Here is a 26,213-nt window from a genome sequence, read left to right on the forward strand (position 1 = left end):
CCCAAGTAGCTGGGACTACAGGCACCCGCCACCTCGCCCGGCTAGTTTTTTGTATTTTTTAGTAGAGATGGAGTTTCACCATATTAGCCAGGATGGTCTCGATCTCCTGACCTTGTGATCCGCCCGTCTTGGCCTCCCAAAGTGCTGGGATTACAGGCTTGAGCCACCGCGCCCGGCCAGAAAGTTCTTTACTGTGGTAACAGTTTTGGACATGCGGTTTTTTTAGGTCACTGGTTGACTAGTGTGTGTTTAAAAAATATTCTAAAATGTCATGTACAGAAGGCTGAGCTAAACAAGCCCTTCTCATAGACAGGGGGGAGTAACTATTTGGAAGTGATGTGGATTATTTTGGGGGCCAGGAGTGGGAGCACTTGGATTAATCAGCTGATGAGCCCTCTTATCAGTCCCCTTCCAAATAGGATTGAACAGGAGTGGCTCCTGAGTCCTGCCCCGCAGCAGGAGGCCAGGAAGGGAAGTGCGGGGCAGCCTCATCCACAGGCCAGAGCCTGAGCTGTTGGACTCAACAGTTCCAACTTTCAGAGCACTTTCATACAGAGGCCTGAGCTTCCCAAACTCAGCGCATTAGCAAGAATCCATGTTTTATAGTTGGTAAAACTGAGGATTGGTGAACAGTTAAATCAGTCATTGAAATCTCAGGAATGGGGTCCAGAGTTGCTTATATTATTAACATATGGTAGAGGGATTCTGTTATACAGTGGAGAAACTCAAGAGTTGTTACTTTCCTTAGAAAGGATCTAGTAGATCAAAAAAACAAAAACGATGAGTTTGGTGATGGATGTTAACTCCTCGGTGGGAAGAAGGATCAGTGTTCGGGCCTAGCCCTGGCCGACTGCCAGTCCTTCCCTGGGGCAGGTTACAGGCGTCTGTGAGCCTCGCTTTCTTGGCCTGTGGACTGTGGGTTCTTAGCATTTGGGGGAAGGTCGCAGACATGTTTGGGAGTTGATGGAAGCTGTGAACTCTCCCTGGGAAAATGTATGCATGGACTTAGGCAGTTGAATACATTTTCAGGGAATAACCGGGATCCCATTTAGCTCTGCCATCTCATGATGCTTATGGACTGGTTAAGCCTTGTTTCCTTACCCTGGAAAATTACTTTTGATGACGTGATTCTAGTGGCGGGGTGTGTGTGTGTGAGTGAAGATTACACATGTGAAAAAGTGATTTTTCAGCCAGTCGCCGTGGATCACGCCTGTAATCCCAGCACTTTGGGAGGCCAGGGCAGGTGGATCATGAGGTCAAAGATCGAGACCATCCTGGCTAACATGGTGAAATCCCATCTCTATTAAAAATACAAAAATTAGCCGGATGTGGTGGTAGTGGACCTGTGCCACTGCACTCCAGCCTGGTGACAGAGTGAGACTCCGTCTTTTTTTTTTTTTTTTTTTTTTTTTTTTAGACGGAGTCTTGCTCTGCGGCCCAGGCTGGAGTACAGTGGCTGGCTCTCAGCTCACTGCAAGCTCCGCCTCCCGGGTTCACGCCATTCTCCTGTCTCAGCCTCCCGAGTAGCTGGGACTACAGGCGCCCGCCTCGTCGCCCGGCTAGTTTTTTGTATTTTTTAGTAGAGACGGGGTTTCACCGTGTTAGCCAGGATGGTCTCGATCTCCTGACCTCATGATCCGCCCAGTCTCGGCCTCCCAAAGTGCTGGGATTACAGGCTTGAGCCACCGCGCCTGGCCGACTCCGTCTTAAAAAAAAAAGGTAATTTTTCTTTTTCTTCCTTTCTTCTCTTCTTCTCCTCCTCCTCCTCCTCCTTCTACCTCCTGCTTCTCCTTCTTTTTTTTTTTTTTTTTTAAGACAGGGTCTCACTACTGTGGCCCAGGCTGGAGCGCAGTGGCACACTCGTGGTTCACTGCAGCCTCAGCCTCCTGGGCCCAGGTGATTTTACCTTTCAGGCCTTCCAAGTAGCTGGGGCTACAGATGAGCACCACCATGTTTGGCTAATTTTTGTATTTTTTGTAGAAATGGGGTTCCCCATGATGTTGCCCAGGCTGGACTTGAACTTCTGGGCTCAAGGGATCCTCCCGCCGCAGCCTCCCAAAGTGCTGGGATTACAGATGTGAGCCACCATACTCTGCCGAAGTAATATGTTCAGTCAGTGCTGGTTCGGATGTGGCAAAGCAAGCCCCGACGCGTTCTGCCGACCACTTTTCTGGAAAGCGGTTTGGTAGTGTGTGCTAAGATACTTTACAGTGTTCATACTCTCTAACTCAGCAGTTCTTCTCTGAAATCTCTCCTAAATAAGTAATTTCACAATATATAGGCTTTGTGCACCAAGTTGGTCGTCAGAGTGTTATACTGACATTCTGCATCAGAGATGTGTCAGTAAGACGCATATATGTACATTACACTTACATTTATGAATAGTTTTTAATAACATAAAGGAGATATATTTATTTTAATGCATGAAAAAGTAGGATATGCTCTGTGTTCTCAAATGATGTCAACACTTTTGTTTGTTTATTTATTTTTGAGACGGAGTCTTGCTCTGTTGCCCAGGCTGGAGTGCAGTGGCGTGATCTCAGCTCACTGCAACCTCCACCTCCTGGGTTCAAGATATTCTCCTGCCTCAGCCTCCCTTGTAAACAATTTTAAAAGAGAGTAAATATATAAATGTTAACAGTTAATGCTCAGAGGTCATAGGATTATAGGCAAAACCTTATTTTTCTGTATTTTTCCTTGCTTATAGTAGATATTATTTCTAGAATTGGGGGAAAATGTGATCTTGGAAAATTTTTATTTTTTATTTATTTTTTATTTTTGAAACGAGGTCTCACTCTTGCTCAGGCTGGAGTGGAGTGGCGTGACATGGCCACAGCTCCTTGCAGTCTCGACCTCCCAGGCTCAGGCAACCCACCCACCTCAGCCTTCCTAGTAGCTGGGACTACAGGCATGCACCACCATGCCTGGCAAATTTTTTAAATTTTTTATAGAGACAGGATCTTGCTGTATTGCCCAGGCCAATCTTGAACTCCTGAGCTCAAGCTGTCCGCCTTGGCCTCCCAAAATGCTGGGATTACAAGCTGGGATTACCACATCTGGTCTGATTTTGCAAAAACTAAGGAATATGGAGATAGCTTGGTGATAGAGACCCAGATGGTTTGGGATTTCGATTTTTATATAAGGTAGGAATTGACTTTTTACTTGGATGACTTCTTTCGACTAGATTTCAGTAAGGCCGAGGGGAGATTTCAGTGGTGCCTTGGAGCGGGTGCTGATGCTGAGAAAGGGCCATGCTCCAGCCCAGCGCTGTGCACCTTCGAGCACTTACTTGTTGGCTTCCTCTGCAAAACCACCTTTGGCTTCGCTTTGTTGTGCCGCTTACTGTTTTGCTTCTGTGATAAGTCATCTGTGTTCATGTGCACTGGAAATTCTTCTAGAGCAGTGTCCCAAGAGACAGCGAAACCCCCAGCCTGGAGCCCACGGAGCCCACCCCTCCATCTGCGCCTGTGTGTGTGTTTTCCTTCTATGCTGTCGCGTGTAGAACAGCGAGAGTCCAACTAGCCCGATGAGTCACGTGAGACGAGGAATGGTGGCTTAGGAAACGTTTTGGGTGTGCGTCATTTGCATATGACATTTTTCAGATATTCTAATTTAAATAAAGGTCGAGGACCTTCCATTTTAATTCTAGCCTTAACTCTCTTCCAGGGTACAAATACAAACTTGGACCTGGGAAATAGAAGTCACTTCTGACTAATTTTTCCCTTCAGAATTCACAGATGGATTCAGTGGAGAAGACAACAAATAGAAGTGAACAAAAATCCAGGTAATTAAAGGCAGCTCTGCCTTCAAGCAGCTTCATTGACTTCATCTAGTATCTCTCGGGAGTCTGCGTGCCTGTTCTTTAGTACCTGCAAAGGCCAAAGTGAAGTGGAAACACTGGGGCATGAGGGAACCTCGAGGGACCATTTTCCACCCTTGACTTCAATGTAAGGAACATTCCAGAAGGCAGTTTTCTGCCCAGTCTCCAAACCGAGCAACATGTCATTAGAGGGGTCAGATCTAGAACTGGCAGTGTCAGGCTTCCTAAGAAAGAACTCTCTGACTACAGATGGACAGCAGGCTGTGTTTGCTGTAAAGTGAAGCACGATAAAGAGGCACTTACTGTAGAATGGGTTGGAAGTGGTGGGCGGCAGAAAACCAGCATTTGCCAGTAACTTTCTTATCCATCACTGCAAGGAGGGGTCATTTTGTCATCATCATTTGTGTTCATAAGCTGTGTGCTGCTTCAAAGGAATGAAAATTGCTGAACTTCTGGTTCACAAATATGTATCACTTAAACATGAGCTTAACACTGAGCAACTTAAGACGCATGAGACACAGCTGTCACACATCCTTTAAGGAATAAGGGTAGAACGTGAAATAAATACACGGAGAAGGATACACAGGCTGACTCCCCGCAGTGTAAGAGGGGACTGTGTGTGTGTGTGTGTGTGTGTGTACAGCACAAGGCCTGAACTCGCAGAGAGTTCCAGACTTTGTGTTTGCAATGTTTCCGCTTTGACTTTCGTTCTCTCGCTTCCTTGTTTTCAAGTAGAAAGTTTTTAAAAAGCCTCATCCGGAAACAGCCCCAGGAGCTGCTCCTGGTTATCGGGACTGGTGTCAGCGCAGCAGTGGCCCCGGGAATCCCTGCCCTTTGCTCGTGGAGAAGCTGCATCGAGGCCGTCATTGAGGCCGCAGAGCAGCTGGAGGTGCTGCACCCCGGAGATGTCGCCGACTTCCGGAGGAAAGTGACAAAGGACCGGGACCTGTTGGTTGTCGCCCATGATCTGATCCGGAAGATGTCACCTGTAAGTGTCAGACAAGTACCTCTGGTTTCTTGGGGACAGCTTGGTTCTGCACCAGGTTGGATGAGTCTGAACCTAATGTTAAACTCTACAGGCCTAACTTGTGTTCAGTGTTCAGCAGAGTCGGCCTGATGAGCCAGAAATCCTTGAGTCCATTGGAGAGTCGTCTTTTAAAATTGAGGGAATGCCAGGCACAGTGCAGTGTGGGGCTCCTAAAGTAACTCCTATTAAATAGAGCCTGACTGTGTGAGATGGTCTCAGGGAGATGGTCCAGCTGCACTCAGTATGAACTTTGGGATTGTATGTTCACTTAGTGAAGAGATATCCCTTAGGCATGTTTGGTGTAAGCAGGCCAGCCATATTTCTTCAGATGACAAGTGCTTCCTAGAAAACATTTGAAGATGGGAGAAGTTCCAGCTTCTTTGTCTGTGGTGGAGATGATCTAGTCGAGAGGAGAAGCACTGATGATGCAGGAGCTATTCCTGAGTGAGGCCCTGGGGCCGATGGGTCTGGTGCAGGGGGAGGTGCGGCAGGCCATTGTTGTCCCAGGTCAGCCCAGGTGTGGGCATAAAGGCTGGGAAGCTGGACCCTGTGGCTGGAGCTCTTGGCAGGCGCTGTCTTCTACTCTTGTATTTACTGAAGAGGCACAGTCACCATCTGAGAGGACGAGATGTTGGAGGTTTGAACAGAGGAGAGAGCAGGGAAAGAGAGCTCGTCACCAAGGAGAGTGGAGAGTTGAGGTTAACTGTGAAAGGAGACCTTAAACCACATGGCTTCATGTGAGCACCTTTTTACTTCCCACCTGGAGACCCGGGTGGGCAGCCCGAGGAGAAAACGGTGGCTGGGCAGGGTTCCTCTTTGCTGGCTCTGCCACCCTCAGCAGGCAGCTTCTGTCTGGTGCTCTGTGAGCAGCTGTAAATGACATGCGTGCGCAGGGAGTGCGTGCAGGGGAGGAAGTGGGGGCTTCAAGGGCCACCACCGAAGTCACATACACCACTTCTGTTTCATCTCATTGGCCAGTTTTACCTAGGGCTGCACCTAGGTTTGCCAGAGCTTGAGGAGTGTTTTTAGTTAGGTGATCTGCCACACGTGGATGTTTTATTAATAAGGGACCACCCTCACCACAGGCCAGGAGTTGGAAATTTATGGCCTTGTTTGGGCCTGTTTTTACAGATGAGGTTCTGACAGGCAGCCACGCCCTTTCATTTACCTATAGTATGTGGCTGCTTTCATGCCTCCAGGCGGAGGGGAGTAGTTGCAACGGAGACTTTATGGCCCACAAGACCTAAAATATTTCCTCTTTTGCTCACCCTTCCTAGGAAGAAGAAGGGAGGAGTTGAAGGGAGGGCAGGGAAGGGTAGTGGGGTCGCTGGGCAGCCCTGAGGGCCCTCATTGTCCTTCATGTGAAGAGAGGCCGTTTGTCTAAAATGAGAGTTTGTCTAGAATGAGAGTCGTTTGTCTTGTAAACAAATAGTTGAGCATCATTCAGCTCTTCTGCTCACTGTTGTGTGTTTTTGAAAACCTCCATCAGGGAGTGTTGAGGTGAGGCCCTCGACACAGCTGTGTTGAGAGTTGGAGAACAGGCTCGGGGAAGCCCAGAGTTGGTTGCATCAGGAATTCCAGCAATGCCAGAGAAGGGCGAGGGGCTTGCAAGTGTATTTGGGGAAGTTGTAGTGATCCATTATAGACTCTAAGCTGCTCAATGGAAGAAGGCAGGACAGCAGGGCAGCGAGTGACTGGTCGGTGGTAGTGGGGTCAGTAGCTCACGGGCCTCAGTGGGTTTGAAGTTTCCCTGGGAGCCAAGTGCTAGAGAGGTGGGCAGATGGGAGTGGCTGGACAGGGGAAGCTGGCCCAGAGGTTCTGGAAAGGATCCGGGTCTTGGTAATGATGAGGCCTGGGGTGCTGTGGTGTGGACGGCTGAGATGGGCCAGGACCATGGGAGGAGAGTGATGGGTGGAATTTAGAGGCCATGATCCCAGGAAGAATCATCCAAGTGGACATGAGAATCACCCCACATTGCAACAGCACAGCTGGAGAGACTCCAGGGAGCCTGGAGCCAAGCCCTCACCTTCATCCGTGCAGGGAGTGCAGAGGAGCCCCCTGGGAGGGGTCTCAGGGATGCGCAGAGCCAGGTCTCGGGTCGGGGAGAAGGTGAGTCTTCCCAGGAGAGGATGGGGATGTGGGGCTGGCTGACGGCAGACCCACTGGGGGCAGTGGGAGGGTTTGGGGGGGTGGGAGAGTCAGAAGGGCTGAGGCCATGAGTGGGAACCTGTGAGTCTTGGGTTTCTTGTGCCAGCCAAGCAACGCGAACAGGCCCAGAGGGCGAGGGGAGGGGTTGTGATGCCCAGGTGCCGAGGCAGAGTGTGATGGTGAGGCTGGGAGCCAGGCAGAGGGGACCTGGTGTCCTCCTAAGCCGGCCTCCGCCCTGCCTCTCTGTCCCCTCCAGCAAAGCTCTGCAGCATGGTTGCTGCATCTGCTGTCGCCAGCCCTTCTTTTTTCTCTTGAAGCCATGCCAGCCAGGCTTTGGCTCTCAAGGCCCCTTGGAGGCAGCTCCTGTCAAGGCCACCGGTGATCACTGAGGGCTGCCTCTGGAGGCCAGGCCTCAGTCCTGATCCTCTTGTGTCTCTCAGAGTATATGCAGCACTACGGGCCGGGTGTGCTGGCTCACGCCTGTAATTCCAGCACTTTGGGAGGCCAAGGTGGGCGGATCACTTGAGGGCAGGAGTTCAAGATGAGCCTGGGCAACATGGCGAGACCTCGTCTCTACAACAAATAAAAAAAATTTTAGGCCGGGTACAGCGGCTCACGCCTGTAATCCCACAACTTGGCGAGGCTGAGGCAGATGGATCATCTGAGGTCAGGAGTTTGAGACCAGCCTGGCCAATATGGTGAAACCCCGTCTCTACTAAAAATACAAAAATTAGCTGGGTGTGGTGGTGCACACCTGTAGTCCCAGCAACTTGGGAGGCTGAGGCAGGAGAATCGGGAGGGGAGGTTGCAGTGAGCCAAGATCACGCCACTGCACTCCATCCTGGGTGACAGAGCAAGACTGTTTCAAAAAAAAAAAAAAAAATTAAAAAATTAACTAGGTATTACGGCTACTTGGGAGGCTGAGGTGGGAGGATCACTTGAGCCTGGGAGATCAAGGCTGCAGTGAGCCGTGATCGTGCCACTCACTGCACTCCAGCCTGGGTGACAGAGTGAGACTCTGTCTCAAAACATAAAATGATAAAATGAAAAATGAAATAATATAAAATAAAAGATGAAATTGTTATTATTTTTTTTAAATACAGTGAGCTGGGTGTGGCAGTGGCACCTGTGGCCCTAGCTACTTGGGAGGCTGAGGTGGGAAGCTCGCCTGGGCCCAGGAGTCAGAGGCTGCAGCGAGCTATCCTGGCACCACTGTGCTCCAGCCTGGATGACAGACCAAAGCCCTATCTCAAAAAAAAAAAAAAAAAAAAGAAAAGAAACACTGCCTCCCACCTCACTGAAGGTGCCATGAAGACACGCTGTTTCATATACCACCGAAAGAGAAAACTGGGACTCTGCAGCACTCAGGGAAAGCCAGAGTCTTTACCGTGGTCTTCAAGACCCAGGTCATCTGCCTCTGCTGCCAACCCTTCCCCTCACTCCTCTCCTGCCTCAGTGGCCTTTTGCTGACCTGGGATGTACCTGAGCCATAACCTTAGTGCTGTGGCCCTTGCTCTTCCCTCTGCTTAGAACATTTTCCATGAGCCCTCACTCCTCAGGGCCCTGTTCAGATGCCCACTTCTCAGAGAGGCTTCCCTAGTGCCTTGGTCCTGTTCACCCTCCCCCGACAGCGCCTGCCCCGTCTCTGCCCTGCTTTCCCATGGCAGCGTCACCGGTGGCATGCTACACGTGTGCATTGCCTGCCCCCTGCTCTGGAGTTTCAGTGCACTCTGTGAAGCCAGATTTTCTTTGTTTTCAGCTGCTGTATCTCTGGCACCCAGAACATGGCCTGTTTAACTGCTCAGTAGTTAAGAGCTGATGTTTTTGTAACTGTCATTCCATCTTTTTGTAGCGCACAGGCGACACCAAGCCCAACTTCTTCCAGGACTGCCTGATGGAGGTGTTTGACAACCTGGAGCAGCACATCCAGAACCCTCTGGTGCTGCAGTCGATCCTCCGCCTGATGGACAGGGGCACCATGGTCCTGACCACCAACTACGACAACCTGTTGGAGATCTTTGGGCAGCAGCAGAGCAAGCCCATGGAGTCTCTGGACCTGAAGGACAAGACTAAGGTACGGGCTGGGGCTGCGGGCAGCCACAGGTGTGGGAGCTCTGTGGTTAGGAGCAGCTTTCACCCTAGAGCAGTGAATTAATAATGAAGTAAGTAGCCAGGCGTGGTGGTGCCTGCCCGCAGTCCCAGCTACTGGGGACGCCAAGGTGGGAGGATTGCTTGAGCCCAGGAGTTCCAGACTGAAATGAGCTATGATCGTGCCACTTATTCCAGCCTGGGTGACAGAGTGAGACCCTTTCTCTTAAAAGAGTAAGAATGGGAGGTGGCACATTGGCATCCTCTGGGATACTGTGCTCCACGGGAAACCAAGACACTAGGACGTAAAAGGCCGAGCCGGCCTCCGCAGGGCAGCTGGAAACTGATGGGGCAGTGTTGCGTGCATCTCAGGACTTCTCTTTCCTGCTCTTATTTTGTATTTTCAGAGACAGGGTCTTGCCCTGTCACTCAGGCTGGAGTGCGGTGGCACAATCATAACTCATACTGCACAGCAGCTTTGAATTTGCGGCTCAAGTAATCCTCCTGCCTCAGCCTCCCGGAGGGCTGGGGTGACAGGTGTAAGCCACCAGCTCTGCCCAACTTGCTCTTATTTTCTTTATGTGTTCTGTCCTGTAGGTATGTAAGCGTTTCTCATCTGCATTTATTCATTATGGTCATTTGAGGAAATGTGGACAGTAAAGAAAATAATAAAGAAAAGCAAAATCAGCCACAGTCCTATTACTGTGAATTTTTTTTTTTTTTTTTTTTTGGAGACGGAGTCTTGCTCTGTCGCCCAGGCTGGAGTACAGTGGCGCGATCTCCATTCACTGCAAGCTCCGCCTCCCGGGTTCATGCCATTCTCCTGCCTCAGCCTCCCGAGTAGCTGGGACTACAGGCGCCCGCCACCACACCCGGCTAATTTTTTATTTTTAGTAGAGACGGGGTTTCACCGTGTTAGTCAGGATGGTCTCGATCTCCTGACCTGGTGATCTGCCCGTCTCAGCCTCCCAAAGTGCTGGGATTACAGGCGTGAGCGACCGTGCCCGGCCTACTGTGAATTTTTTAAAAACAAATTGCGATTGTAATATATGCAAAGATTTAATCCTGATTTTTTTTCTTTATATTATGGACTGTGATTATATTATAATTATATTAATATTATAAACTATATTACTATGTTTCTGTCATTAAGCATTTTTAAAAAGCATGATTTAAATGGCAATAAGATTATAATACTAAATTAAAATTGTTATCCTGCCTCTGTTGTTAGCGTATTAGGCCATTCTTACACTGCTATATAGGAAATACCCGAGGCCGGGTGTGGTGGCTCACGCCTGTAATCCCAGCACTTTGGGAGGCCAAGGCAGGTGGATCCCTTCAGTCCAAGAGGTCGAGACCAGCCTGGCCAACATGGCAAAACCCTATCTCTACTAAAAATACAAAAATTAGCCAGGCATGGTGGTGCGCACTTGCAATCCCAGCTACTTAGGAGGCTGAGGCAGGAGAATAGCTTGAACTGGGAGGCAGAGGTTGCAGTGAGGTGAGATCACTGCACTCCAGCCTGGGCAACAGAGTGAGACCCTGTCTCACAAAACAAAAGAAAAACAAAAAATTCCTGAGACTGGGTAATATATAAAGAAAAGAGCTGTAATTGGCTCACGGTTCCATAGCTGTCTAGGAAGCATAGCAGCGTCTGCTTCCGGGGAGGCCTCAGGAAGTTTCCAGTTGTGGCGGAAGGCAAAGTGGGAGCAGGCATGTCACATGGCAACAGAGAGAGTGGCAGGGAGGAGGTGCCACATGCCTTTAAATGACCAGATTTCTCAAGAAGTCACTATCACGAAGATGGCAGCAAGCCATGAGGGATGATCCTGCCTCATGATCCAAGCACCTCCCGCCAGGCCGCACCTCTAGCACAGAGGATCACAATTCAACATGAGACTTGGGTGGGGACAAAGGTCCAAGCTATATCAGTTAGCATGTATTTACAGTTACAAATAACACTACAGGGTCCTCATACTTTTCTGTCCTATTTTCAAGGTTAATTCCTATAAGAGTTTTATGGTCAAAAGGTATGAATATTTAAAGACTGATGATGTAAATTACCAAATTGTTTTCCAGAAAGAGCACCAGTTACACTCCTGGTAGTGGCTGTGTGTGGGAGTATCCATTTCCTGTATGTTGCCAACACATGGTGTTATTAAAAAACAAAATGAAATATGCTTTGTCCATTTGATAGCTGAGAATTTTCAACATTGATTTCTTCTATTACTAAAGGTTGAGCATAGTTTCATGTGACTATTGATATTTCTTTTGTGGCACACTTGTGATTTTTGTGTGTCTGCTCATGTTATTCATAACTAACACTGCTGCCTGTGTTGTCTGGGCTGCCTTGTGAGGGAAGGCCCGGGCCCCGCTCTGTGTACAAAGAAACTGAATTACGCAGAGATGATGTCTCATCCAGACCTCAGTGTCCGTGTGAGGGCTGAGCTCGGCTGCAGCCCCTGCTCCCCTTCTGCACAGGGTGGTGTACACAGGGGCAGGGCCGCCTGAGGGGAATGGGCAGGGCCAAGGCACCCATGCCTGCCGGCAGTGCCGTGGGGTGGACACCTGCTGTCTGCGTCTCAGCCACACGGTCCCCACTGCTGAGGCTTGCTGTCGGAAACAGACAGTTGCATCAACAGAACTGCCAGCTGGCTCACTGCCCAGTGATGGCAGCAGGGCTGTGGGCGTTTGTGTACCGTTCCACCTGCTGCCGCACGGGCCCCGGGGTGCAGATGACTCGACGGTGACCTGATGGGCATCTTTATCAGGTCCTGTGTTCTGTATCTTGAACTGAAAGGAATGTACTTAGCTATCTGATAAACACTTTTCCCCATATATATATATATCTTTATTTCTGGGTGTGTAGAAGTAATACAGAAATAGCAGTAATTAAAATATAACATATAACGTAGAAGTGAAAGTCCCCATAACCCACCTAAAGTAATCATTCTTAACAGTTTGCAGTAATCTCAAGTGTTAAAGACATTTTCTATGTAACTGTCTTTAAATAAGTTCCTTTTTTTTCCCCCCTGAGATGGGGTCTGACTTTGTTGCCCAGGCTGGTCTCGAACTCCTGAGCTCAAGTCTTGGCCTTGGCCTGAGTAGCTGGGATTATAGGCATGAGCCACCATGCCCAGCTAAAGAAGCTCTTTTGCTGTCACGGGACCCGCATGACTGGCGCTAACAGCCGATCTCCTCTCAGGTTTTACAGGCGTAATTGTACTGTCGTAGGACGGGAATAACTAGGGCTCACAGCCGAGTTTCTCTTAGGTTTTGGAGGTGTAATTGTAAAGTGAAGCGTCTCTCTGATTCTTTCCAAGATAAGTTTAAAAACTATAGATCCAATTTCAGTGTTTTCTTGTCTCTGTTTGAAACAGTTTGAGGATGTGTTTGTCTTGGCTTGATGTTTGGTAGGTCCTTGAGTGGGCAAGAGGGCACATCAAGTACGGCGTCCTCCACATTCACGGCCTCTACACGGACCCCTGCGGGATGGTGCTGGACCCATCGGGGTATAAAGACGTCACTCAAGACGCAGAAGTCATGGTACGGCCCGTCCTAATTAGCATCGGTGCGTCCTCTGGGGGATTCCTGGTGGCCACTGGCCGTTGGCTGCAGTCGAGTGGCTTCGCAGGCTCCAGGCCTCTGTGCCCTTCGGGTTGGTCCCTTCACACAGTTGCTGAGAGAGGGGCCACGTCTCTTGTCCTCGTCTGTGTCTCTGGGATCCTGCATGGTGCCTCCATGTTGAGTAGATGCTTGGCGAACATTCGTTGGAGGAAGGAATCCATGATTGCTTTAAAAGCATAGATCTGCCCTTACCCCCTCCAGGAGCCCCAGCCATTTGGTGGTTCTCACCTGCCCAGGTGTACAGTGGAACTCCTCAGCATGACATACAGGGCCCCGTGCAGTCTAGAATGTGGTCCTTATTCTTCCAGGCATCTTCTAGTCTGAAATTCTCTGCTCTCCTTCCTGTAGTTGTAAAGCTTCATTCTTGGCCTGGTATAGTGGCTCATGCCTGTAATCCCAGCGCTTTGGTAGGCCAAGGCAGGAGGATCGCTTGAGTCCAGGAGGGAGAGGCTGCAATGAGCTGGGATCACACCACTGCACTCCAGCCTGGGCAACAGAGCGATACCTCATTTCTAAAAATAAAAAATAAAAGTAAATAAAACTTCATTCTCTGTGAGGTTTTTATTTTTCTTCTTCTTAAATAGACAAGGTCTTGCTCTGTGGGCCAGACCGAAGTGCAGTGGCATGATTAAAGCTCACTGCTTCCTTGAACTCCTGGGCCCAAGGATCCTCCTGCCTTAGTCTCCCGAGTAGGTGGGACTGCAGGTGTGTGCCCCCACGCCCGGCTGTGAGGTCTTCTTGACGCCCTAGAATGAAGTGTGGAAAAGCTGTTCTTCTGTTAATCACTGAGAAACTCGGTGTCTGTGGATTCACTCGCAGGTACACAGCTAGGCGCCGTGTTCCTCAGTGCTTAGCGCTGGGCTGGTGTCATGCCAGTGACAGGTGTCAGCAGGATGAGTGACTAGGCAGATGCTTTTCAGTTACATCATTAATACTGCTTGGTTATAAGAAATACCTGTGCTGAGATTGAGCCTCTCTGAGATATTTGGTTAGCTGAATTGGTGATTCCCTCCTGCCTGCCTAAGTGATCCCACATAATCTGCTTTCTCTTTGCCCACCCGACCCCGTCAGTCATGGTCACTGATCCCCTCCTCAGCTCTCCTGCCCTCATTTGTAAAACCACCCCTGCAAGAATTCCCACATAGGACCCACTGAGGTCAACATTAATTTCAGGGTGTTTTATGTGCATAATTCTGAACTGAAAACATTTACTGTCCTCATTTTATGTTTTTTAGTAATTTAAAATTGTACCCAGTTTGAGAAAATTTGAGTTTGGTGACTTCCCTGGTGAGTGTGCGGAGCGGGCTGGCCTTGCTGTAAGGGGCGTGTGCACTGCCACCCACCTCGGCCAAGACCAGTTACCCTGGCTTAGGTGGGGACAGGCAGGCTCAGCCCAGCTTTGGTCTTTGCCACCATGGGCTGCTGCTATGAGGTGACCTGAGTGCCACATCAGAGACGACACTGTCCTTCTAACTGTGTTCCTCAGTGTGGCCCTGGGAATGCCTGTCAGGAGCAGGGATTTGAAAGCACACGCATGTGACTCACGGAGCAGTGATGTAAAAGCACAGGGATGTGACTTGGTTAGTCATAAGCTCTTGCTGTCTTTCAAATGAGCACCCGATTTCTCCATTGGCTTTTTCTAGGAAGTCCTCCAGAACTTATACCGCACCAAGTCCTTTCTGTTTGTGGGCTGTGGAGAGACCCTTCGTGATCAGATATTCCAGGCCCTCTTTCTCTACTCCGTGCCAAATAAGGTGGATTTGGAGCACTACATGCTGGTGCTGAAGGAGAATGAAGACCATTTCTTTAAGCATCAGGCAGATATGCTTCTGCACGGAATCAAAGTTGTATCCTACGGGGACTGTTTTGACCATTTTCCAGGATATGTGCAAGACCTTGCCACTCAGATCTGCAAACAGCAAAGCCCAGGTATGAGATCTGGCTTCACTTTCCTTTTTCTTTTACTTTTTTTTTTTTTTTTTTTTTTTGAGACGGAGTCTCGCTCTTGTTGCCCAGGCTGGAGTGCAGTGCGCCATCTTGGCTCACCACAACCTCCACCTCCTGTGTTCAACGGATTCTCCTGCCTCAGCCTCCCGAGTAGCTGGGATTACAGGCATGTGCCACCACGCCTGGTTAATTTTGTATTTTTAGTAGAGACGGGGTTTCACCATGCTGGTCAGGCTGGTCTCGCCCTCCTGAAGTGCTGGGATTTCAGGCGTGAGCCGCTGCACCTGGCTGCCTTCGCTTTTCAAGTACGAAACTCAAGGGCTCTTCCAGTTGTTGCTGTCTCTCTTTGATGTAATTCACCTATCCAGAAAATTCACCAATCTTCTAGTTATTATTTTTAAAAACTGCCTCTGGAATTTAAAATGAGAAGATTGGAGTAATTGGTGTCCTAGTGACAGTCTGTAACTAGAACTTTAACTTCCGGCTGGATGCGGTGGCTCGTGCCTGTCATCCCAGTTTTTTGGGAGGCCAGGGCAGGAGGATTACTTGAGCCCAGGGGTTTAAGACTAGCCTGGGCAACATAGGGAGACCTGGTCTCTACAAAAATGTTTTAAAAGATTAGCTGGGTTTGGGCCGGGTGCGGTGGCTCACGCCTGTAATCTCAGCTCTTTGGGAAGCTGAGGCAGGTGGAGCACAAAGTCAGGAGATTGAGACCATCCTGGCTAACTTGGTGAAACTCCATATCTACTAAAAGTACATAAAATTAGCCGGGCATGGTGGCGGGCGCCTGTAGTCCCAGCTACTCAGGAGGCTGAGGCAGGAGAATGGTGTGAACCCAGGGAGGCGGAGCTTGCAGTGAGCCGAGATCATGCCACTGCACTCCAGCCTGGGCCACAGAGCGAGACTCTGTCTCAAAAAAAAAAAAAAAAGAAAAGAAAAAAAAAAATAGCTGGGTTTGGTGGTGGACATCTGTGATGCCAGCTACTCTGGAGGCTCAGATCGGGGGATCTCTTGAGCCCGGGAGTTAGAGACTGCAGTGAGCTGTGGTCAGGCCACTGCATTCCAGCCTGGATGTCAAAGCAAGCCCTGTCTCTAAACACAAAACATAAAGTAACTTTGAAGTTTACAGCTGTACACACATGTATAGCTGGACACATTTATTCCTGTTTCAGGTTTCCTTAACCAAGAAAGAAAACTGCCAGGCTAGCTTTATCAGTTGTGATACTTAACACTTGAAAGATGCAGATATCTCATATTTGCGTCCTGTCACTGCAGTTGAAAAGTTACAACTTCACAAGCACAACCTGATTTCATGAACACTTGACTTCTTTTTTCAAGTAATGTATTTCTCCGTGTTCTGAATGTCCCTGTTCTGAATGCAGCACCTCTTTTAAGTGCTGCTTCTTGGCCCTTTTGAGAAATTGCTCACCTATCAGGAATGACCAGGATAATTGAGAAATTCTAAAACTTGATCATCTTAACATAAGGGAATTAATAGCTGCGAGTTTGGCATCATAAAACATTGATGATGGCAAGCTTGGAAAGGCCTGTGCTGGCTCATTTAATTGTAACAGGAAACCCAGGCACACTCACCACACACTGGAACCAGGTTAGCCACAGAGGCAGGTATATGTGACCAGCTGTGAACTTGGAGACTAGAGAATGTACAGCTAATCCAACAGCTAAGGTTTTTCTTGTTTTTTTAACCACTATCATTTCTTTTCAAAATTGCTAATAAATAGCAAAATGGACCAATGTAAGTTCCATTTCCATAAATAAAAGTATAATTCTTATTAAGGGCAGAAGAAAGGAGCTCCTCTGCTTGCCGTGTGTCACCCTCTACTGGGAGGTCCATATTCTTACCTTAGTTGGGTTTTCAGTGGCAGCATGCAGCACTAGTAAGTAGATGATTTCGTAGATGAGACGAGCGGAGCTGGCACAGGCACACGTGCCCAGTTAGTGCCCAGACATTTTGAAGCTGGGATTGGGATCCTGGCCCGACTGCAGAGCAAAATACACCATTTGGTGCGTCCTGGCACCGGCCCACGTGCGTGGCTCTGCAGAGAGGCAGCGGGCTTTCCTCATCTCTGCCCCCGTCCGCCGCTTCTCATTCCACCCCCACACTCCCCGGAAGAACAGGACCCAGAGTAACCCTGCATGTGCTTGGGCTCCTTTCTGTCCCGCTGAGGCTCCCTTTCCAGGTTGGGGCAGGCAAGTGGATTCGACAGGCTGCCTGAAGACTGCAAGGTCATTGGGAGTTTTAATCTGTGGCTGTGTCATGAAGGACATTTGTACTCGAATTCCTGGAGTGCCACTCCTGATGGGAGAGGAGGCCCATGACGGTGACAGTCATGCTAGCGACCGCAGACACCACGCCACGTTCCCTGTGCCAGCTGGCTCCTTCAGCAAGTCCTTGCGCCAAGCCTGGGAGGTGCAGAAGAGAGGGCAGCAAGCGGCCCAGGAGCCTACCGCCCGTGTGGGCTGAGCTGCCCAGAAGCCTGTTGCCAGTCACTGCCGTTCCTAGTCACTGCCTGCCAGCAGCTGAGGAGGACGAGCTCTGGGTGTCTCGGTTCCACTGACTGCTTTTCTTTCTCCTTCAGATGCTGACCGAGTGGACAGCACCACATTATTGGGTAAAGCAGATCTTTCTTCTTGCCAGCCTGTTTTTTGCCTACACATTCCATTGTCTTCTGTCATTAACTGTAAAATCATAAACGTTTGTTTTTACCTTAAATAATCCGCTTATATTAAGACAGCCCCACTGAAGATGATAAATACTCAAGCTTTAGCATGGTCCCTGCCACACCGAGAGACTAAAGGCCGTCCCTTTGACGAGGAAGCACAGCCGGATCACACGTGGGCCAGCTGGCACCTGAGAATAATTTCTTGCCCTAGAACCAAGAGTGACAGGGGACTTGGAACATTTTCTATTTGGGTGATACCATGTGGTGCAAGATGCAGTGCCTTAGAGTGACCCAGCTCTTCTGCAGTGCTCACTGCACGGGTCTGAGCTTTCACACAGAAGCTTTCTATTTAATACTTGTTTGAAATGTGAATGCTCTTATTGCTGGGCTCAGTTCTGCCTGTTTATACATTTAACAAGACTTGGTGGCTACAAGCATCCTCCTGTGTGTGAACTGGGCACCAGGTGCCTCCCCTTGCTGAGCCATTTGGGTAAAAGGGACTCTGGTGAGTGGCGTGGAGGCCTCTGTGCACAGCCCCGTTTTCCCTGCCTGTTTGGCCCAGTGCGTTCACAGATGAGAAAACGCGCATCGATGTGGGAGCTGCTCGCATCACATCCATGTTAGTGGTGCAGGAAGTATAAAACCGCCGCAGTCAGCTTCTCATCCACCTATACCCATGCGAAAGGACATCTTTATTACAGTTGCTTTCTTACTGAAATGCGACTCCTGGAAGCATGACTTTCTTTGGAGAGAAGCCGTAGTGTGGTCAGTGTCATCTGCAGGGGATGGCAGGGTCTGTTTGGCCAATGCTTCAGTAAGGTCACATTTAGAAACTGTGCCTTGACGGGTGGATTCTAAATAAACAAGCTTCTGAATAAATTTTCCTCTTTCAGGTAATGCATGCCAGGACTGTGCAAAGAGGAAGTTAGAAGAGAATGGAATTGAAGTTTCAAAAAAACTCAGACAATCAGATACTGGTATTGTGTCTGTTCTTTTTGTGGGGAGCTGCCTCAGGTCTGTCTGGTTGGCAGGCATCTTCAGGGACCAGGCCGCGCTTTAATGCCCCGGGCCCTATGGTAGGAGGATGGTGCATACATTCTGTCAGGGCCAGAGAGCACAGGAGGCTTAGCAGAGACCCTGACCTCTCACCCTAACCCAATTCCAACTGCCCAGAGGTGCTGGTACCTCTTTAGAAAATTGTTACGGAGAAAACATACACTAGGAAGGTGCAGCTTGCAGAAGGATGCTCTCTACAGAAAGAAAAAAAGTGCACAAGTTATGTAAGGTCAGCTCAGTGCATTTTTGCAAAGTGAACGCTCCCATCTAATCACACCCAGTTGAGGAAGCAGCATTGCCAGGAACCCCCTTGTCACTCTCCAGCCTCCTCCAGCCCCTAAGGGTGACCACTAGCCTGATGCATGTCACCTGAGTCTCTGTAGAAAAGCACTTTAAATCATTTGAGCTGTGCTGCCTCTGTTACAGACTAAGATGTAAGTGATTGAACTGTCTAAACAGTGTATTTGAATAGGCCTCTCTGTTGACACTACGAAGGGCGATCTCGCTCGTTCGTGCCGGTCCCTCCCTCTCCTCCCAGGTTTGCCTAGGGCTGTGTGTTATTTCTCATTCTTTAAATAACATGCTTAAGCCAGAGTTCCCAACACGAAGCCTGGGCTGGATGGGCCCCCGCTTGTGTATCCCACCCCGTAGCCCGCTGGCTTCCCCGTTTTGTTGGTCTCCGTGGTGACAGGACAGAAAGGAAGTGAGACCCCCAGTCTGTCTGTAGGTTGACTATAAAACTTGGCAAACAAAAGCATTTCCTTGATGAAAACAGCGTCAGTGTTCTTTCCTGCTTAGCCAGCTTGTGGCTGTGGCCGTGGGCCCAGTGCCACGGCGCCTGTGCCAGCTGCACATGTGTTCTCAACGTCAGGGTCAAATGTGGCTTGTTCTTACATTCCATTCTCCCATTTTTTATTGTTTAATATTGGGGCTTTAAGACATTTGTGTTACTTCTTATTTTTTGAGGAGTTTTTAGGTTCTTCTTTCCCCTTTGTTTTCCAAACAAGAACATTTCCCAATATTCTTAAACGTATGCATTCCCTCAGCTTTCAGAACTAAGAATTTTTTTTTCAAAAAAGTATGCGTTCTCTTCATCCTGCCACCCCACGTCTCCCAGGACACCTTCTCCTGGTCGGCTCCGTGGGGGCCTGCTGTGTGCCTGCCTCCCGAGCTTCCCTCCTCCCTCCGAGATGGAGGCCCAGGTCTCCCTTGCTCTCGCCCCGTCCATCCCGCGAGCGCCTCCTGAGGCTGCTTCTGCAGAGCCCCGCGCGGGGTCGCCTCCCAAGGGCGATGTGTCTGCAGGTGTCTGCCATCCCCACGCTCGCTGGTAGTTCTGGTGTGGGGTTCTTGGTTGTGACTCCCCCAGACTCCACTGTCTGAAGACCAGGTTTTCTATGAAGAGGGTCTGATGGGAACCTGTTCCCAGTGATTTGAAGGTACCCGTTGCTTTTTTCCCTGGGAGCTTTTAGGGTCCCCTTTTCCCTTGATTAGAAATTCAGTGAGGATGTATTTAGGTGGAAAACTTTTTTTCCCTGCCTTATTCACATGTTCTTTTTCTTCCTCCATTTCTCCAGTTCTGGAATAGTCTGTGATTCTCTTTATTTCATTTCTTTCCATCTTCTCTGTTCTCCCTTTCTGGAAGTCATACTAGTTGGGATTGCCTGGATTGATTTCCACTGTCTTTTAAGTTTTCTCTGATGTCTTTTTTTTATTTTTTGAGACAGAGTCTTCTGTCGCCCAGGCTGGAGTGCGGTGGTGCCATCTCAGCTCACCGGAACTTCCACCTCTTGGGTTCGAGCCATTCTCCTGCCTCAGCTTCCTGAGCAGCTGGGACTACAGCCGCACACCACCATGCCCGACTAATTTTGTATTTTTAGTAGAGATGGGGTTTCACTATGTTGGCCAGGCTGGTCTCAAACTCCTGACCTTGTGATCCACCCACTTTGGCCTCCCAAACTGCTGGGATTATAGGCGTGAGCCACTGTGCCCGGCCAAGCTCTTGTTTTCTTAGTTACCTTTTCTCAGAGCATCTGCTGTTCTATGTCTGTGAGAACTCTGGAGACAGAAGTCAACCTGGTTATCTGACTACTACATTCCTGAAAACATTGGGAGAGAGGATTTTCATATAATAGGAGTTTATATTTTAGTACTTTATATAAGTAAACCAAAGTAAAACACTCTTAAATACCTATATAGCAGTCCACCAAAAATTTCTGAGAGCTATGAAGCATCCAGCTTTTCAGTTACCTCTTCATTTAACATTTGTTTTGTTTTGTTTTTTTGAGACGGAGTCTCGCTCTGTCACCCAGGCTGGAAGTGCAGTGGCTGGATCTCAGCTCACTGCAAGCTCCGCCTCCCGGGTTCACGCCATTCTCCTGCCTCAGCCTCCCGAGTAGCTGGGACTACAGGCGCCCACCACCTCGTGCGGCTAGATTTTTGTATTTTTTTAGCAGAGATGGGGTTTCACCGTGTTAGCCAGGATGGTCTCGATCTCCTGACGTCGTATCCGCCTGTCTCGGCCTCCCAAAGTGCTGGGATTACAGGCTTGAGCCACCGCGCCCGGCCTCTTCATTTAACAGTTTAAATCCTTCAGCGGGTATGTTGGAGCAGTATTATGTCCCTGCATGTTCCCTCAACACCACAGGGACCATGTGCAACAGTACATGTTTATAAAGATTCATAGTGAGTGCAAACTCAGTCAAGTAAAATAAGGCAGTTCTAAAAGGGCCACCTGCAGAGTGAATTACAGCACAAGGGCTGGCAGCAGGGGGTGGGGGCGCCCTAGCGTCCTGCCGTCCAGGGGCAGGAAAGATGAGAGTGAACTGGTGTGGGGGTCCTCATGGGAGAGCTGTGAGGGGCAGCTGTCGCAGACTCGGCATCCTCTCGTTTAGTTTTATACAACTACAGCCAGGCGCGGTGGCTCACGCCTGTCATCCCAGCACTTTGGGAGGCTGAGGCAGGTAGATCACCTGAGGTCAGGAGTTTGAGACCAGCCTGGCCAACATGGGGAAACCCCATCTCTACTGAAAATACAAAAATTAGCCGGGTGTGGTGGCATGTGCCTGTAGTCCCAGCTACTCAGGAGGCTGAGGCAGGAGAATTGCTTGAACCCAGGAGCCAGAGGTTGCAGTGAGCTGAGATTGTGCCATTGTACTGCAGCCTGGGTGACAGAGCAAGACTCTGTCTCAAAAAAGATAAAATAATAATAGTTTTATAGAACTTCAGGTGCACTTGGGGGCACACACGTTTTAGAGAAGTAGATTTTGATAGTGTTTTGGATCAGACTGTTTGAAATCTTTTTGCAAATATTTGGATTGTGAGTTCAGCTAGTAGAACCATCGTGTAAGTAAAAACAAAACACCAAACTGGTGTTCTGTGAACTGTTTCCTCTGGGGTAGGTGGTTCTTTCCCACTAGTTTCTTTCATGTTCCTTGTTTTGTTCTCTGCACATCTGGGCTCCTCCAGTGCCTGCTGACAAGAACGAAGGCCCGGGCGATTATGCTCAATAGATTGGCTTTCTTCTGCTGTTGCTCGTTTTGTGTACATAGATTTTGTCCCCCGTGGCCTACCTCTGACTGGTGTGCACATTAGGAGGCAGGGCCTACTGCCTGGTAGACCTTGCTATGGAGCATTGGGCAGGGGTTTTCTTCAATACCTGTAAGATCTGTGCTCCTAGACGCCATCACCTGCACCTGCAGCCCCAGCTGTCCCCACACAGTCATGTCTCCTTAGGGCGAAGCTCCTGGCCTCTGTTGTACAGAAAGCCTTGGCCTGTCCTGCATGTGGGTGAGAGAAGCCAAGCCCGGGGATCCCAGAGGAATCGACAGGCTTCTTCTCCATACCTCCAGCAGGCTCTCACTGTATGTTTGTTGAAATTGCCCCATCCTCAGTCCACTGAGAAATAAAAGAGCATCCATGCTCATGGATTGAGATTCCCACAGATGGTTGCAAATGTAATTGTCATCACTTGGTTGATCCCCTGATGGTATCGATACTTACACAAGGTCATTTCCAGACAGCGGCTACTGTTTCCATTGTGGAGGGGTTTTCTAAGTCTTCTGCACAGAAGAACAATTGTAAAGCAGTTTCTGAAATAGAAATCTATTGCAAATAACTTCTTTTAGCTGGACTTTAACCCTTGGGCTTTTCGTTCTTTCATTTAAACAGATGATGCTGGAGGGTCTTGAAATCTTTTAAAACCAGTAAAACCTGCAACTTGAAAACCAGCCTTCTGTAACCACAGTGCCCAAACGAAGAGGAGTGTATGGAGAACTCCACGTGGATCTCTGATTGCGAAACCTCACATACACCAAGAGAGCCACATGGGCACACGTGTGGCCCTCAAGGCTGGGTGAGAGGGCTCCCCTGTGTGTTGAACTGTGCAGGAGGTGACTTCAGGTGGACTTTGCAAGGACTGATGGACAGCTACCTCAGGGGCCAGAATCCATGGGAAGGGGTGGACCTGGTGTTCCCGTTCCTATCTGACAGGCTCTCTTTTGTCAAGGTGGTATTTTTTGTAATAAAAGGGGAAGAGTAAAGACTGTTCAAGCAACAGTAGTTGCCAAAGAGAAAATACAAAATAGACATTTATTTTATTTTATTTTTTTTTGAGTCAGAGTCTCACTGTCACCCAGGACAGAGTGCAGTGGCGCGATCTCAGCTCACTGCAGCCTCAACCTTCTGGGCTCAAGTGATTCTCCTGCCTCAGCCTCCCGAATAGCTGGGATTACAGGCGTCTACCACCATGCCTGGCTAATTTTTGTATTTTTAGTAGAGTTGGGAGTTTCACCATGTTGGCCAGGCTGGTCTCGAACTCTTGACCTCAGGTGATCCGCCCGCCTCAGCCTCCCGAAGTGCTGGGATTACAGGCATGAGCCACTGTGCCCAGTGAAATAAACACATCTTATAATTTGTTTATGGAAACATGTTACTATAGAAAGCATTTTAAAGGTATGTTTGTTCCACTGTTAAATAGTAAAGAATGAATCTGCTAGTGAAAATGGTATGTTTTTAGGGAGAACAACTGGATGGATCAAAGGGCTTCTTTGGAATTAGGTTGTTTTAGTAACTTCTGTTCCAAAGAAACACAGGTCTGATATTGCTAAGAACTGTGAAATCGGAGGAGCCAGAGGCCCTTTGCAGAAGTTCAGGCCAGCGTTGTGCAGGGCCACTGTGGCACTGACAACCGGGACAGCCCAAGTTTGAAAGACCAGGTTTCAAACATTATAAATTCCAGGCTTTGCAAGTCTGTTATTGTCTCTTAAAATTCTCTTCTATGGCCCATATTAAGGGAGTTTGCAGAGAGTGAGGGAGGCAGAACTTGAAAAGGGCCTGCAACACTTTAAACCTTCTCAGGTTCACCCACATGAAACGGCTGTGCTGGGTGCGCTGCTGATGCCCGGGGAACTTCTCTGTGAAGCAGCAGCTGCTTCTGTGGTGGTTCATGAGTGGCCCTACAGTGGGGGGTTCTCTTTGGAAACAAACGGCCCTGCTTGGTTTCAGTTTGAGGCCACTTATCTTCAATGGGACATTTCTTGCCAAGCCCTGTGACACTCCCCATGGATGACTCCCACAGGTACAGAGAATGTTAAGAACAGGAAACAGAAGGGTAGGATGCAAAGGGAGGGAGATAAGCCTGAAAACTTTTTTTTTCTTTTTGAAGCATGGAAAACAAATCTTTTATGCCACTCCAGCCATAAATAAAATTTTAACTTCAACCCTGTGTGCTCAGTGTTTCTTTAGTTATGCCATGGCTTGCTAGAATGTTATTTAGTGAGAATTTTTAGCTTGAGTTGCCACCCAACTGTGAAATCAACTAAATGGTTACTTGAATGTGTTTAAGTGTTTTAAAAAGCAAACATTATAAATTATTTTTTTTAATGTCATTTACTAAGTGCAGTCAGGGAGTATCTGAATCTGAGAGCTGGCCAGACACAGGGTATAGCAGAATTATAGGCATAGAGGATGCTATGCAGTAGTATGTAAAGCTCATTACAGCCCATTGTAAGAAAAGCTTTGTGTTTTCTGCTGGAGGACGCAGCCATGTTGCTGTACCAAATGGATGTATCTAGTTGGTTCTGTTGTATGCTCGTTGTAGAATGTAAAGTTTATTCCAATGCGACTGATAGATTAGAAGCAACTCCAGCATGTGCACTTGCTTGTGTATAGTTTAGTCACTGAGAAACATCACATGAGGAGGCAACAAAGTTGGCCCTGCTGTTTAATGCCTCAAGCTAGAATAGCCATTACATTTTAAAATGGTTATATTTTAAGGCAGGGCAGGTAGCTCAAACCTGTAATCCCAGCACTTTGGGAGGCTGAGGTGGGCAGATCACTTGAGGCCAGGAGTTTGAGACCAGCCTGGCCAACATGGTGAAACCCTGTCTCTACTAAAAATACAAAAATTAGCTTGGCGTGGTGGCGTGCGCCTGTAATCCCAGCTACTTGGGAGACTGACACAGGAGAATCACTTGAACCAAGGAGGCAGAGGTTGCAGTGAACCAAGATCGCACCACTGCAGTCCAGCCTGGTCGACAGGGAAATTCCATCTAAAAAATAAAAAATAAAAATAAAATGGTTACATTTTAAAGTTATACAAGTACCTGCTAAGAACCTCCTTACTATCTCAACAAAGCCTGAATATGTACTGTGGCCCTTAAATTAGGTTACTGGGCATGCTGTGTTATATCAGAAATGACTGAATTTGGTGGGATCACTGACAGTCGTTGTCTGTAAGTCAAAGTTTTGAAAGAGAACAGCCAAGCGCAGAGGCTCACGCCTGTAATTCCAGCACTTTGAGAGGCTGAGACGAGTGGGATCGCTTAAGGCCAGGAGTTCGAGACCAGCCTGGCCAATGTGGTGAAACCCTGTCTCTGCTAAAAATATAAAAATCAGCCGGGCGCGGTGGTGGGTGCCTGTAGTCCCAGCTACTTGGGAGGCTGAGGCAGGAGAATTGCTTGAACCCACGAGGTGGAGGTTGCAGTGAGTAGAGATTGTGCCACTGCACTGCAGCCTGGGCAACAGAACGAGACTGTGTCACAAAAGAAGGACAAATAGAGTGGCATCTGCTGTCTGCAGTTCATAGAGGTCAGCTATCTCACCATACTGGAAGTCCCCCTCAGGGAAGGAACCAAATCTTTTTGAGATTTAATTTCTTCCTCACAGAGTACATTCTGTTATTACATGAAACAGTATTGTTAAAACGGATACATTTACTCAGGAGGCTACTCCTTGGTTAGCACTTGGGCCCAAAGCGGTCTAAAGTGGAAGCCCACCTCAGAATTTTCTTGTTCCTTTTTTTTTTTTTTTGAGACAGTCTCTGTCATCCAGGCTGGAGTACAGTGGTACAATCTCAGGTCACTGCAGCCTCCACTTCCTGGGTTCAAGCGATTCTCCTGCCTCAGCCTCCCAAGTAGTTGGGATTACAGGCGCACGCCATCATGCCTGGCTAATTTTTGTATTTTTAGTAGAGACAGGGTTTCACATTGGCCAGGCTGGTCTCGAACTCCTGAGCTCAAGTGATCTACCCACCTCAGCCTCCCAAAGTGCTGGGATTACCAGCGTGTGAGCTGGCACGCCCAGCCTGTCTTGTTCCATTTTGAAGTGGAAATGAAGTGGTGAAAGTGCAGCTTTCCTGCACATAACAACGTTTGTAAGTGGAGAAGTCAGTTGTCACTTGAGAAACTCTGTATTCTTCAATATTTCCATAACAGAAATTCTATTTAGAAGAATTCGGATTGCATTGAAACAGATATAATTCAATTTCACCATTAAAGTATTTTTTTTGGCTTCTAAAATTCTACATTGGCGGTATCTG

General features: G+C 48.5%; 1 protein-coding gene across 10 annotated transcripts in view; it reads left to right on the forward strand.

The window, feature by feature from the left end:
- FAM118A (family with sequence similarity 118 member A) overlaps positions 1–24,114 on the forward strand; it is a 33,397-nt gene extending 9,283 nt beyond the window's left edge. For 2 of the 10 annotated variants that reach the window (XM_030914957.1, XM_030914958.1), the window contains exons 2-9: positions 3,729–3,784; positions 4,553–4,808; positions 8,848–9,069; positions 12,501–12,629; positions 14,354–14,639; positions 17,258–17,290; positions 18,235–18,318; positions 22,565–22,584. In XM_030914957.1, the coding sequence (XP_030770817.1) occupies positions 3,738–3,784; positions 4,553–4,808; positions 8,848–9,069; positions 12,501–12,629; positions 14,354–14,639; positions 17,258–17,290; positions 18,235–18,318; positions 22,565–22,584 (1,077 nt within the window). In that variant the 5' untranslated portion in view covers positions 3,729–3,737. Of the gene's footprint in view, positions 1–3,666; positions 3,785–4,552; positions 4,809–8,847; positions 9,070–12,500; positions 12,630–14,353; positions 14,640–17,257; positions 17,291–18,234; positions 18,319–22,564 lie in introns of those variants that run through there. The other 8 variants (XM_030914955.1, XM_030914956.1, XM_010367850.2 and 5 more) reach the window with 7 other exon arrangements.
- The last annotated feature ends 2,099 nt before the right edge of the window (positions 24,115–26,213 follow it).

Source organism: Rhinopithecus roxellana, chromosome 13 (assembly GCF_007565055.1).
Source record: "Rhinopithecus roxellana isolate Shanxi Qingling chromosome 13, ASM756505v1, whole genome shotgun sequence".
Lineage (NCBI taxonomy): Eukaryota > Metazoa > Chordata > Mammalia > Primates > Cercopithecidae > Rhinopithecus > Rhinopithecus roxellana.